Below are 15,301 nucleotides of genomic sequence, written 5' to 3' on the forward strand. Positions count from 1 at the left end.
TCAATCGATCTGCCCACCTTGGCCTCCCAAAGTGCTGAGATTATAGGAATGAGCTACTGCACTCAGCCTCTTTTGCCCATTTAAAAATTGAGTGTTTTCTTATTGTTGAGTTTTAAGAGTTCTTTGTATATTTTGGATTGAACTCCTTTACTGGATATGAATTTTGCAAATATTTCTCCCAGTCTATGGTTTGTCTTTTTATTCTCTTAATCTTTTTAATGTGGAGCAGTGCGGTCCAATAGAACTTTCTTGGATGATGTGACCATCCTACAGCTATGCTGCTCAATATGGTAGCCACTAGTCACATGTGGCTATTGAGCACTTGAAATATGTCTAGTGCAAGTGAGGAACAGAATTTTATATTTTGTTTAATTTTAATGAACTTAGCCACATGTGGCTAGTGGTGAGACTATATTGGACAGAGCAGACATAGAACAGTCCTCTTGTGCTTTTTTTTTCCTTCATGACGTTGACTAGGGGTCATCCTTACTCCTCCTTTGTTTACAACCTTCCTTTTCAATCTATTAGCAAGTCCTGTGGATTCTACCTCCAAAATAGATTCCAAATCTACCTCTTTTTTTCCATCCTTCACTGCTGTAACTGTACCCCAAACTATTCTTACCCTTTATGTGGATGATTCTAATAGCCTCAAGACTGGTCTCCTTGCTTCCTTCCTTGTCTCCTACAACCCTGTTCTCTATTTAGCAGCCAGAGTATTTTGTTAATACTTAGGACAGACCACATCACTCCTATGCTCAAATCCCTCTAACAGCCTCCAATCACAATAAAATCTAAGTTACTCACCTGCAGGGGCCGGTCCCTTGCCTCCTGTCTCCTACCACCACCCTCCTTGCTCACTTGAGTCTTCTTTGTGTGGCTTGAGCACAGAAATCATTTTTCCCTCTTAGGGCTTCTCCTGTCTTTGAACTTGCTCTTCCTTCTTCCTGGAATGCTCTGTCCTGGCTATCCCCATTTCCAACTCTTCTCATAACCTTTGTCACCTTGAGTCGACGGGTCTCAACCCCAAAGTCACTTCTGAGAGACCTTAGGACCACCCAAGCTAAGGAGCCACCCCCTCAGTCACTCCTTTTCTGTCACATGATTCTGTTTTATTTTCTTCAATCCACTTAGTGCACAGAAAACATCTTGTGTGTTTGTTTCTTTATTTGCTCGCTGTTGGCTTCCTCTCACCAGCTCTATGAGGGCAGGGACCTTGTCTGCTGTCTTGGTCATTACTCTACTGTTAGCACCCTCAGTAGTGCCTGACACCTAGTAGGTGCTCAGTACCTATTCACTGAAGGAAAAGACATCTGTAGACTACAGGGCAGTTGATCAAGCACTTTCCCATTAAATTCCCAGAGGCTTAAAGCTTGGTCATTGCTCTTAAGGACCTTATAAATGTGGGTAAGGTGAGCAAACACATGCTAACAAAAGGAGAACCAGGCTAGGATACATAAGTTCTGAACGCAATCAGCATCACAGCACTTTGGAGGGATGCTGGTGTGATCTCAGGAACCCTTGGAGGTTGGGTGGCACCACAAAGGAACAGAGAAGTGAATTTAGGACTGTTGAAAAATGTTTCCAAAACTTCTGTCATATGAGTACCTCTTTTAGGAATGTTTTTATATCTACTTAACAGCTGTATTAATAGTCACCTTGATATATATATATATTTATATATATATTTATATTTATATATTTATATATATTAATATATATATTTATATATATTTATATATATATTTTTATATATATTTATATATATATATAATTTTTTTATTTTTTTATTTTTTGGGGTATTAACTCACTTTTAAACCTTCAGGCCAAGCCCAGTGGCTCACGCCTGTAATCCCAGCACTTTGGGAGTCTGAGGCATGAGGATCCCTTGAGCCCAGGAGTTCGAGACCAGCCTGGGGAAAATAGGGAGTCCCTGTCTCTATTAATTTTTAAAAAGAAATTTTAAAAAATAAGAAAAAAACTTTAATACCTATTTTGGCTTCATCTATCACAAGCAGCAATAATAATAATAATAGACAACTTGCTTATTACATTTTAAAGCATACGTTAAAATAAATATGACTATTAAAATTAAAAATGTCTTTGTGTCACCTCAGATTGTCTCTCATATAGAGGAACATGAGGCACATCTTGAGAAAAATCATTGTAGGGATTGCCCTTGGCCAGCCGGTGTCCAGGCTGTCCTACTGCTGGCAGGCTCTGGTATCTGAGAATCTTAGATGGTATGCACCCCCGCTCTCATCCAGCTATCCAGCTCCCTCAGCCCAATCTGGTCCATTTTTCTGTCCATTTATTGCCTAAGCCTTTGCTGATGTCTACAATGGCCTAGGCCCTGTGCTGGGTGCTGGGGTCACAGAGGGGATCAAGACAGTTCTTGCCGTGAAGGAGTTCTTGGCCTCGTGAGGAAGACATATATGGAGGCAAACACATTATAGTCCACAGCAGCAAGGTGATACAATTCTGGTATGTACAGAGTGCTGTGGGCAGAAAAAGAGGGCATAAGAGGCTTCACAGAGTAGGTGGTTTATTGAAGGGCAAAGGAGGGAAGAATGTTCCAGGCAGCAGGAACAGAGCAGGATGTATAAAGCCAACTGCAAAGTTTTTGAGGTCAGGATACAGGATGAAGTTCAGGGAGGGGAGCAATGCAGCTGGAGAGGTGGCCAGAGGCCATATCAAGGCCAGGGCCTTATCTGAGAGGCCATGGGGAGCCTCTGAGAGATTGTCAGGGAGCAGGGGATCTTGTGGGATCCAGGGCTAGAGCAAGATTTCCAGCTGCTGCCCCATCATGGCCAGGTTCAAGGACCTCATTTTCTACCTGGGAACAATTGCAGTACCAAGGGTTCCTATGAAGCCTTGGGCATGTGATGATATGGATGGCTGGTTTAGTTTTTAGCTCTTAATTGTCAACTGCATTGCTTGCCTTGGAATGTCGATCCCTCCTGTCATCAGAGAGCCTTTAATTGACAATTAAGTAAAACTGCCAATCACCACTTGTCTGCCTCTGACCTGAATTAGAACCTGAGGTTGTGGATTAATCCCACCAGGCTTCTGACATTTACAGGACACCAGCACTTAGAGGATATTACCCTGATGGTTAGGGTGCTCTCGTCTTAGTTCTCAAGGCACTACTGCAGTCTCAAACAGAACCGAAGCAATTTCTAAAATAGCCTATGATTCATTTTTTCTCCCCTCCTGTGCCTAAATCTGCTGGCTTCATGTGGAAGGATGGGCGCAAGTAACTGTAGAGGTGACATCACAGGAGTGGGCTGCTTGCCTGCCAGCCAGCTTGTGGAGCTGGGCCCCGGCAGTTGTCTATCTGCTGGGCTGGGCAATGCCTCCCAGCCGTTTTGGAGACAGAGCTCCGAGGTTCTTTGGTCAATGTGCCTTCTCCACATTTCTTTTTCTCAGACAAAAATTCTGGGCTGGGAAATCCAGGATAATGGGAATAGCAGTGGTAGGAGGAATAATACAGCCTTACATCTGTATAATGCTTTAGAGTTTGAAAGCTATTTGCTCTATTTTGCCCCACCCAAACACCAGTGGGAAATGGAAGCTGGGATTTTTGACTTGAACTGGAGACCAAGTCTCGCTCTCTTGCACAAAAAACCTAAATGCTAATATCCCCTATTCACCTCAAGGCATATCATGATTAGGCCTTGGACGCCACCAGAAGGTCAGAGAGGCTCCCTTCAGCTTCTAGGTGCTTCCTGGAAGATAAATTCTCCAGGACAAATTGCCTGGCAGGCACAATCTATTAACTATGCCATCCTGACTGAGCCAACAAGTAGTGCCAGTCTCAGCACTGCCAACTCCTTCTGCACACCCTGGTTTACAGTCCCAATGGTCCCAAAGACCTTTACTGGAGCCAAAGAAACAGTCGCTAACTGTGGAGCCCTGAAGGTAGGGTGTGCCACAAACATCTAGAAGTGCCAACAGCTGCCAGAGAGCTCAAGGGCCTGTGAAAGGAAAACCCACAATTCAAGTCACATCAGCTATCACTGTGGATCCTGAAGGGAAGGTCACTAAGCCCAACCGTGAACAGCTGAAGAGTGGGGTAGAGGGATTGTTTTCTTGGAGGAGCCATAAAAATGGTTCTGTGGTGGTCTCATGATTGCTCTGTGATCATTCAGCATGTGAGCCCAGCATGGCTTGGTGTCCCCAGTTCCTTATTGCCACAGTGAACATGAGAAGTCTCCTCTGGCCCAGCTCCCCTCCTGTGATCTTCCCCAGGATCATGGTCACCAGGCTGGAAGCCAAAAGAGTGGTATACTCTTGACTGGCCTTCCTGGTTTTAGATTAGATTTCAGTGTCACTAGTGTGCACGTATGTGTCAGGGGATGAGGGTGGGGGTTGGAAGCAGTGAGCCATAGATGCTCAGCAGTATTGTGAGAGCAGCAGGTGCTCCTGCTATTGTTGCTGCCATAGCTGCCACCACCACCACTATCACCAAATGAATCCAGGATGACCTTGTGTAAGACCACAGTTGCTGGTCAGTGCCATGAAAATGTCATCTATGTAAACCAAGATGCTTGTACTTGGGTAGTTCTCTGTCAGAAATCTTGGCGGGGTATAAAAGTGACCCTTTTGAAAGTTGAATCTGTAAGTCTATATGTGGAAAGTGACTGTCAGAACAGAACATCACCACCTCCAAAGCAGACAGACCTCCCAGAACTTGTTTTCCAGCTCATGGCAGAAATGTGCACCTATGAAAGTAGATTAAGAATCACCACCTCAGCCTGTTTTAGAGATGTGAATAAAAATCTTGGCTTGGGACTGCCGTCTCTCTGGTTGACTGATTTTTCAATTGATTTGTATTTATTAGCTAATGAAATTAAAGTTGTAAAAATGATAACAGAAACACAATAAATCTCTCCCACAACTGGCTGTTTCTATGTCACTATGGTGCATTCCTCACTTTGATTACTTCAAAGTCTATTATTTTGTTTTCAATTATTCTGTTTTTCTGGCACTGGAGAAAATCAATTTGTTTTATTTTCTCTTATTCATGCACTCAATTATGCTCTTCGGGCACATTTAATCACTTTGATGTTTTCATTTTATGGCCCGTCTCTAGGCACTTCAGCTGCATTGCTGCCAATGGGCAAGCAGGACTAATTTGCATGTCACAATAGACTTGAAATTCTAACTCAATTTAGAAATCTTTGTGAAATCTCCCTCCAAAATGTGCTTGGAGCTGCAAAGAGGCAGAAGAATGTTGGCAAACCAGGAGCCTGTAAAGATACTTTCCTTTCTCAAAAGACTGTGAGCTCCTTCATGACCCGACCATGGCTTGGGGAAGTCCCTGTCCAGGTACAGCAGAAAACCATGGGATGGGAGGTCTGCAGACCCTCCTCTGGAACTCTGTGGTGAGAATCCTGCAGCAGCTGCCCCTCAGTGGCAAGGCCAAGGAGGCTAGGCCCACTTACCCTGGCAGAAAATGACCCTTAGCACTGCTGGATTTGGTGGCTGTGCTCAAGACAGCACCTGAATCTCAGTTGGTTAAAGAGCCTCCAGGTAGACTGACAAAGTTGTCAACAGTTAGGCATTCCAAAACCCTGAGTGGTTTACCTTATTTTTCCTAATAATTTCCAACCTTCCTTCTACCCCTTGATCATTTTAGAACTAGAAGCTGGAGGGAAATGAGCAATACAATCGCTTTGGGCATGTACTTCGGGCACACAAGAAAAAAATGCTTAATTAAACGTATTAGAGGCCTCCAACTACTCTTTGAATATTATTGGTTTGTTTATGCAACAATCAGCAGCTCTGCCAGGCAGAAGGAAAATTCCTTATTTCCTCTTCTAAGCTTTGAGTATGATCCTCAGCGTCTCAGTTGGAATCCTATCTTCCGCACTTACCTGCTGTGTGACTTTGTACAGGCTAATTAACTCCCCTAGGCCTCAGTTCCTACATCTATTAAATGGGGCTAATAATATTATATACATAGAGACTGATCTGCTTCCTAAAGTTCTATACTGTCAAGAGTTTGGCCATATTCACATACCGCCTATGTGGACTTTTCTTATATAGACATAAAAAAACCCCAGCCTCATCCTAAGTAATATCTTTGAAACCAAAGAGTTTGATCTGATAATTATATTTCTTTTTAATACACATTGAAACATATATCTATATTGAACATACTAAATCCATTTCTCTTGGGGTCTTTGATATTGCTTGTCTCTTCATCTAGAATGTACTTCACTACCATTTTTTTTTTTAAGACAGGGTCTCACTCTATTGCCCAAGCTGGAGTGCAGTGGTGCAATCATGGCTCACTGCAGCCTTGACCTCCTGGGCTCAATTGATCCTCACATCTCAGCCTCCCAAGTAGTTGGGACTACAGGTATATGTCATCACACCCAGCTCAGTTTTACTTTTTTTTTGGTAGAGACAGGGTTTTGCCATGTTGCCCAGGCTGGTCTCCAACTCCTGGGCTCAAGTGATCTGCCTGTCTCGGCCTCTCAAAATGCTGGGATTACAGGCGTGAGCTACCATGCCCGGCCGAACTCAAATTTTGTAAATCTCCTTCCCTCATTTCATTAATCTCTGTTCCCAAATGTCACCTCCTCAGAGAGGCCTTTACTGAATAGCATCCCTCAGAATTTATCAGTAAACAACATTAAATTTTTATTTAGTTGTTTATTGTCTATCTTCCACACTAGAATGTAATCTCCATGATGGGCAAGGACTTTATTTGACCTATTTCCTTTATTATTTTAAGAGACAGGGTCTCACTATGTTGTCCAGGCTGGTCTCAAACTCCTGGGCTCAAGCGATCCTCCTTCCTCAGCTTCCTAAGTATTTGGAACTATCAGCCCACATCACTGTGCCTGGCTTATCTATTCTATTTACTTCTGTATTGCCAGTGCCCAGAATAGTGCCTGGCACATATTAACACTAAATGGTTACTGTTAGGCTTCCCTTCCATTCCACCAGGGTGGTGTCAAAGAAGGCAGAGTAGAAAGTCAGGACTTTCCATCTTTGCTTAATGGCAAGGAGGCCCACCCACTGCTATGTCAGTAGAGGCCAAACGGGGAGCAATAAAAAGGTGCCGCTCCCATTTTTGGCCAGAGTGGTATCAGTGGAGGTCTATTGGAGAGCCTGAATTCTACTCCATCCAGCAATACTGAGGTGCCCTTCTTCTCCCCAGGGTGTCAATGGTGGCTGAGTAGGGAACCTAGACTTTTACTCCCCACCTGGAGGTAATAGGGTAGTGCCCTCTGCCCCTGCCAGCATGTATTACTTTTTTTTTTCCTGACTACACGTTCATGGTAGAAATTTTGAAAAATACAGAAACAGCATAAAAAAATAAAAATCATCTATAATTCTAATTCTAGATAACTACTGTTAAGGTATATTACTTTGGTAAAGTATCATCAAAGATGACTACTGTTAGCACTTAATTCTTGTGTTTTTCTGTGCATATCCCCTCTCCCAAAACACACACTAAATATAGTTACAAAATTGAGACTATATGGTAGTAAGCCACTTTGTATCCTGTTCATTTCACTTAACATTGTAATCATGAGCATATTCTCATGTCATCAAATTATCTTTTAAAATTTGCTTTTTAACTGGCTGCAACAAATTTTTTCATGTAGATACACTGTATGGAATTCATAAGACACTTCAAATTCAGTACATCAAAAGAGAACACATCAAGTATATGTTTCAGTAAAGCTATGTCCCCTCCCCCAAGAGCTTCCCATTTCAGTCAGTATCCAGGCTGGAAATCTCAGAGTCACCTTTACTTCTTCCTTTCTCCCCGATCCTCTATAAATGGCCTACCTCCCAGTGCTGGTGATGATACTCTCTTCATAACAGCTCTCAGTCATTTCTTCTATTTTACCACCACTATTCTAGTCCAGGACCTTGCAGTCTCAGTCTTGCACTACCATCACCATCCATCCCAAATATCACTGTATCATGTGGTGCTCTAATTTCAGAACCTAGAATGACTTCCACTTTACTGTGGATATGAACTAGTCAGCCTGAAATTCAAGGGAGCCTGCAATCGGCCCTCCATCCCCACCCTTCTGAATCTCCCTCACTTACAAGTGCATCCCTACTCTGATCTATTCAAATCCTCCCTAACCTAGATTTCTCAACTATTTATCAGGAGGAGGGATCATGTCTTAAACACCTCGTATATCTCCCAATGGCACCAACATGAGGGGGGTGGGGTTCAAAAATATATGTGTTGATTGCTTGAGCTGGGCTTTAAAGTGGAGACACAATCATATCTCTTAAAATTAAACTGCTTCTGAAGCTCACTTTGGGAACCTGAGCAGGGGGAAAGGGTTTACTAGGGGAAAGGTTTACTAGCGACTAGAAAAAAGCAGAGGGGATGGATGCTGAGTAGGTGTCACAGGGCAATGCTGCCACGGAGAAGAGGGCCACCAGGTCTGGGTTCAAATCTTGAGTTTACCACTTACTTCTTGCGTGATTAGGGCATGTTACACAATGTCTTCGGGTGCCAGTCTCCTACCTCATAAGGAAATTGTGAGGTTAAAAGAGATCATGTATGTGAAGTACCCAGCACAGGGTGTTGTGCTGTACCCTGTCAATATCAGTAGTTCCCACTTCACAGATTTAGGTAGAAATTCCAAGTCTTCATGAGTAATATGCCAAGGGTTTTCATGGTTTCTTAAAAGTTGCTGTCTAAGTTACTGTAACTTTGGGGAGCAGTCTCCATTTTTATTTTAGGATTAAAAAAAATTTTTTTTTGTAGATAGGGTCTGGCTCTGTCACCTAGGCTGGAGTGCAGTGGCACAGTCACAGCTCACTGCAGCCTTAACCTCCCTGGGGCTAAGCAATCCTCCCACCTCAGCTTCCAATGTAGCTGGTACTACAGGTATATACAACCACATCTGGCTAATTTTTGTATTTTTTTTGTAGAGATGGGGTTTCACCATGTTGTCCAGGCTGGTCTTGAACTCCTCGGCTCAAGCAATCCACCTGCCTCAGTCTCCCAAAGTGCTGGATTACAAGCTCGAGCCATGGCGCCCGGCCCAGAATTTTTAAAATTTTCAGTATGACATTTTTGTAACTTATTTTTCTGTTTAACAACAACAATAACAACGATGACAAGAAGCCTTTCCATCTCTTATACTCTTTAGTGAAACAAGAAAGAGAGGAACTTGCTTGATGAGGAAGCCCAAGCTGGCAGTAGGCTCCTGGAAAGGACCACAGGGAGATGAAAAGGAATAAAGAGCCAGCAGGGGACAGGAAAGAGAGATAAAGGATGGACATCACAGAGATTTTCACCTGAAGTCATGCAAATTGGCTCAGGTATCCTCCAAAACCCTACTCTGAAGTCCTTCCAAGAAGCCCTAAAGCAAATGGTCAGTTTATCCTTGGGACCAACCCTACCTTTCAACTTATCCTCATGGCTTCTCAAGAAGAAAGAGACAGTGTGGAAGGAAGCCAAGTTTCCATGGTATAGAGTCCCACCATGCAGGAGCACTGCTTCAAGCCTGGGGCTCCAGCAGGCCTTGAATATGCGCAAACCTGAGCTCCAATTGCTAGCCCCTAGAAGGATGCCAATCCCGGATGTCAGGCTGCCAGAGGAAGTGCTGCTTATACGCAGCACAATGGTTCTCCTAAGAATATTACCAGTAGATGTGCAAAGGGTCTCAAATTGGGGCTGTGGAACTGCAAATGGCAGACTGGGTCTGGTGGCTACAGCACATTTCAGGCAGCAGGAGCTGGGTGAGCTGGCTTCTCCTACCTTCTGTCCATTTCTTTTCCTTCTCTACTAGGGAAAGGGAGCTAGAAGCTTCAGATTACACTATGGTGGGGGAGGGGGCGGGGCCTAGGGAGGGCTACAAAGCCTATGTCGGGGGCCAGAATTTCAAAGGTTGCCCAAGGCTGTCTTCTTCCCATTTCCAGGGAGTTTAGTGTTTAGGATTAGCCACATGGAAGGAGCTGGGCATGTAGTGTGAGGTAGGAGGGTTTACTAGGGGCGATTGGAAAGAGCAGACGGGATGATGAGCAGATTTGACAGAGCAATGCTGCCAAGGAGAGGAGGGAAATAAAGGTCAAACAGCCTGACTCTGAAGCTCCACTCCAGGCCTGTGTTCCAATGTCCACTCCACTGCTTATTAGCACAGTGTGTGGCACACAGTAGGTGCTCAGTAATTACCACCTGCTGAATGAATAAAGGCGATCTTGGCCAAGTCACCTATCCTCCCTGAGCCTCAGTTTCCTTATCTGTAAGATAAATAGTAGCTATTCTTCTTATTATTTCATCTGTGTTGTTTCTGTCCACACCCGTATCAGTTTGTTAGGTTGCCATCCTAAGGCTCCTTCAGTAAGGGGAAGAAAGGGCAGATGCATGCAAGGCCTTTTTCTTCCCTTGTGTCTTCTGCCTCCCCCTTCCCTCCTCCTCCTCCTTACTTCCTGACCTTGTTTGTTTCTTTTTCTCTCCCAGTCAAACCTGGGGAATAGTTCTGGGAACACAGAGCAAGTGTTGAAACCTCCAGTTACAACTGTAACACATTCTCACAAATGCACAACTCCCCCACTCCTGCTCCCCAAGAGGATTGGGCCTGGGCTGCAATGTGGAGCTCTGAGTCTCCTAGGGACCTCCACTTGATTCGAATGTCATCAGTACCAGAGACCAGAAAGCCTCCTACCTCTGTCTGCATTTCCCCATGCAGAGCTAGCCAGGCTTGAGGAGCTAGCCCTCCCTGGGGATTAATCATATCAGCATTATTCCAACTCTGGAAGGTTCACCGTGAGCCAGTTCCTCTGGAGTACATTCACCAGAGGAAAGGCAACCAGCTTTAAGCAAATGAAGATGGTGCAAGGATGATTTTACAATAGTAGTCATGAGCTGGACTAAGCCATCTGCTCTCTAACCTGTACTTTCTTATGAACAACGACACATGCCTTCAAGATAGCTCATTGGCACGAGAGGAGCTTTTCTCTGTGTGAAGCTAAGAGCTTGAATGGACTCTCCATGGTTTTGTGGGTCTTTTTCCTCTCAGAAAGACTAATGGGCAGTAAAGATGGGATAAGTTGAGGTCTAAATTTGCCTGTCCCTTCAGTCATCCTGTAGCATGCGGAACACATCTCTGTAAGATGAATCTTCTCAGGTTTGGTTTCCAATAGGCTACAGTCTCATCTTTTGTGCCTCTAAGGGATGTGGCAAGAAAGAGAAAAAGCCCAAGCTTAAAGGCTGAACAAATTCAACCAGATATGCTGGCTGAACTCCCACACATAGAGTGGAGCTGAATCCATTCATTCCCTCATTGCCATCTTACCTCTCCAAAGCAATCTGTGTCACATCCTACTCTTTGTTTTTCATGGGGTGAGGGGAGGTGGAGGGGAGGTACAGAGAGAAATGACCAGCTTCACTGAGGTTTTTATAAGCAAGAACAAATAACAGTCTTGTAGACAGGTTCAGGAAAATTTTTCAGAATTCAGAAAATTCAGCAGCCTTTCCACGCTGACCATTGTCATGGCAACGCACTATCTGATGGCAGCATGCGTCACCATGCTGGAGGGGCACAGTATCAGTATAGCAGGTTAGCCTGGCCATTTTTAGCAACATTTGGACTTCTTTCTAGCCTTGTTTCTTAAAGGTTTAGCTGAATTTCTCTTTGGTTCTGAGCTTGTGTGTTCTGCTAAATTTGCATGGCTAGAAAACAAGACTTTGTCAATATGAAAGGGATGGCTAAATGGAAAGTCTGAACATTCCTAGTATTCTGTAGCCACTCCACTTGCTGTCTACCCTCTCTGGCTCCTCCTCACCCACTCTTAGCTATGTAGTTTCTCTTCTTCTCTGCCTCAATTCTTTCCTATACACGGCATCACCTCCCCACACCCAACAACTGTGACTCATCTGCCAACCCCTGCACTCTCACCATATTCTTTCTTTTTCTATTTTCTCATTGTAATATACAGCGTCCTAGAATCTTAGGGTTGGAAGGAGCCTTAACAGCAATTTAGTCCAATCACCCTCCCCCAAGGCAGGGGCCCTTCTACAATATGACAGCCTAGGGATTGTCTAGCTTCTATTTGTATATCTCCAGTGACAGAGACCTCATGCCTTTCTAGGCAGTCTGTTCCACTTTGGATAGTTCTAATTGTTAGAAAATGTCTTCCTTCTATTGAATGAAAATCTGCCTTTTTAAAATATCCATCCATGGGTCCAGCTCTATGCCTTGTGGCCACATAGACCCTGTCTATGCCCTTTGCACTGTGACAGATATATGAAGTAGAGACCACATCCCCGAGTCTTCTCCGAAAGGTCCCAGCACCTCCAACCAGACCTTTTGGAGCCTGGGCTCCAGTCCTCTCCCCAGCCTGACTGACCTCCAGGAACATGCTCCTATTTGTCTAGAGCCCTTTAAAATGAGGTCGATACTTCATTAGCATCTCTGGAGGCCACCTTGCCCTGGTGACTCATACTGAGCTCTGAGTTGACTCAAATCCCTAATTCTCTTTTAGCAAAATGCTGCTAAGCCATGTTGCCCCAGTTTGCATGCATGTAGTTGCTTTTGTAGGACCCAATTCCTGGTCCATATGTTTTCCTCCAGTTTGATTTCATTGGGTTACAATCAGAATATTGCTTTAACCTGTTAGGATCTTTAAAAAGCTTGACTTCCATGTAATTTTCATGTCCTTTGAGATCTGTTATTTTTTTCACCAAACCTCATCCTAGCCTTTTATCTCAAATCTCTTTTTGATTTTCTGCTCTTTTAGGGTTCTTACCTTTCCTCGTTCTCTTCCCTTTGCATTACCTTCCTTATGTCTTCTCTCACTTGTCATTTCCATTTCCTCAATAGCAAGATGCCACCACTCTCTGGAGCTATGTCCCTGGGTATGTGTACAGGGAAGCAAGGGCATACACATATCTGCACATATGGAGGTGTGAGCGAGTAGCTGCAAGGCTTGCTTGGTTTCCCTGTTTCTATTGCTTTGTCTGTGCTCTACCAGGATTTAGAGCCTGGATGGGGGAAAATGGCAGAGTTGAAGGAAGAAGGGTAAGAGAAGCCGGTCCAGGATCAGTTCTGAGGAACATAGGACATGCGTACCAGGTTTGAGGGGAGCAGGGAAAACGGGCTGGATGGCTAGTGTTCATCAAGGCTGCAACACCATGAGAAGAACTGGAGAAGGGCCAGGAGTGGAAGGATTTTGAAGGCCTTAAAAGTTGGATAAGGGAGGAGGATTTTGTTAGGAAGCAAGGACTTGTGGGGTCAGTAGCCACTGAGAGGTGAGAGGGAGTTAGCTTGAAACTACAGGGTCGCGAGAAGGCTGAGGGCTAAGGGACGCCTCAGAGGGGACAATCAGCAATGCTGTGAGAATAACCTTGAGAGTCTATGACTTCTTAGCTTAAAAACTTTTCTCTGGCTAAATGAGCTCAGGACATGAAGACTTTGCTGCTGTCATTTACTGGGCTCTGCTAGTGGATAGGGGCATTAATGTAACTCACAGCAAAGACTCTCCGAGTGTAGTGTTTCCTCAGACTAACTCCAGCATAGAACAGGCCTCCTTTTTGTGTTGGATTATATTCCAGCGAGGGACTCAAAGGTAGGAGAACTGGTGCTATCTTGGTCATTTTATGAATAAACATGAGAATTTCCCTGTCCAGGTTAGGCAAAAAGATACCCTTGGCCTCTTAACTCTGGCAAATAATTAGGATCTAAAAAATACACATATGTATATGTACATTTAATTAAACAGGAAAATGGGTGCCAAAAATACGTAATGCGAATGGTGGATAAAGTGAGTTGTGAAGAAGCAGCTGGAGTTCAGAGGGGGCGCTACTAGAATGCTGAGGACAGTGACCCCAAACAGCCAGTGGACAGTGGGATCAGGAGGGAAATGCCCTGATGGCTGCCACTTCCCCTCTACCCCGAGGCCAGAATGATTCCAGGCCAGCCTTGGGGAAGGGAAGGAGGCTAGGCCAGCAGCCCATCTGCAGCACTCTGGCTGAGTCCAGGGAACCCACTCCCAGGGCATCAGAATCCCTGACTACTCATTGTAGTTCCACATTCTTTCAAGGCTCTACTGGATCAAGGACTCATACATACTGGAAGAGAATGTCTGTGAGCCCCCTCCCCACCCCTGCTAAGTCTGAATTGACTTGAATTTTCCTCTTTTTTTTTTTTGGGACAGGGTCTCGCTCAGGCTGGAATGCAGTGGTGTGGGCATGGCTCACTGCAGCCTCAACCTCTTGGGCTCAAGGGATCCTCCTGCCTCAGCCTCTCAAGTATTTGGGACCACAGGCATATGCCACTATGCCTGGCTAATTTTTAAATTTTTTGTAGAGATGGAATCTCGCTGTGTTGCTCAGGTTGGTTTTGAACTCCTGGGCTCAAGCAATCCTCCCGCCTCAGCCACCCAAAGTGCTGGGATGACAGGCGTAAGCCACGGTGCCCGGCCAACTTTTCTCATCTTAAAGAGTGCTTTACTATTGGCCTTTTGAAAGAAAAAGGGTCTCAGGGAACACTTTAGAGCTGATTTTCCCCTGGCAGTGCCAAAAGCTGAACCCTTTGTCCTTCTGAGGTGACATTAGCCAGCCAAATGACAATCCCAACCAGAGTGGCCAGTGGAGAATTCCAGCTACAAGCTGTCAGGCCAAGAAGAGGTTTCCCTTCCAAGTCAGTGAAATGATTAGCTACCAAAAGGCAAATGGTATTTAAGGAAGCCCCCACTGATGGGCCACCACAAACTGGGTGGAACAAGGAGGGCAGGCCTCGAGGGGCGGTGCTCACCTTTGATGTAGTTGAGGATTTGTTGGATTCGGTGGGGCTCATTGCGGTCTGGCCGGCAGCTTGGCGTGATTTCCAGCACATAATCAGGACCATATGCTGTGAAAAACTGTAAGGAAAAGGGAAAGGCCAAAAAACAAATTAAGCCACATAAAACCTCCAAACCAACCACATACAAACAATCAAAAGAAACTCATACTACCAACAAGGCAAGGGAGGCCTCCTTGGGCAGAACAGGATGATGCAGCAGGAAGCCCTGCCTTGGTGGTATCACTACTCCCCTTGCTCAGACCTTCAATGATATTCCCCTGTGAAATTATTTCGCTTGCTGTCCAACGGTCTCTCTGCTTAGGTCTCAACTTTTCTCTCCAACTTCAGCTCTTACTGCTTCCTTGTCCTCTGGCCACACTAGACTGCTTGGTGCTCTTCCAAATCACACCGTGCTTTCTCTTTCCTTAGGATCTTTGCCATTGCTCTTTCCTGGGGACTGCAAAGGCCCTCCCCCAGTCCCCACTGCCTGTGAAAAACCTCCCCATCCTTCCAGGCACAGCTCAAAT

General features: G+C 44.8%; 1 protein-coding gene across 8 annotated transcripts in view; it reads right to left on the reverse strand.

The window, feature by feature from the left end:
• Positions 1-15,301, reverse strand: part of HDAC8 (histone deacetylase 8) — a 245,871-nt gene that overhangs the window by 7,467 nt on the left and 223,103 nt on the right. For all 8 annotated transcript variants that reach the window (XR_001337671.4, XM_055106675.2, XM_008969141.4 and 5 more), the window contains one exon: positions 14,748-14,853. Coding sequence is in view for 7 of the 8 variants with exons in the window: in XM_055106675.2 (XP_054962650.1) it covers positions 14,748-14,853 (106 nt within the window). In the remaining variant the exon portion in view is untranslated. The remainder of the gene's footprint in view (positions 1-14,747; positions 14,854-15,301) is intronic.

This window comes from Pan paniscus, chromosome X (genome assembly GCF_029289425.2).
Source record: "Pan paniscus chromosome X, NHGRI_mPanPan1-v2.0_pri, whole genome shotgun sequence".
NCBI classification, from domain to species: domain Eukaryota; kingdom Metazoa; phylum Chordata; class Mammalia; order Primates; family Hominidae; genus Pan; species Pan paniscus.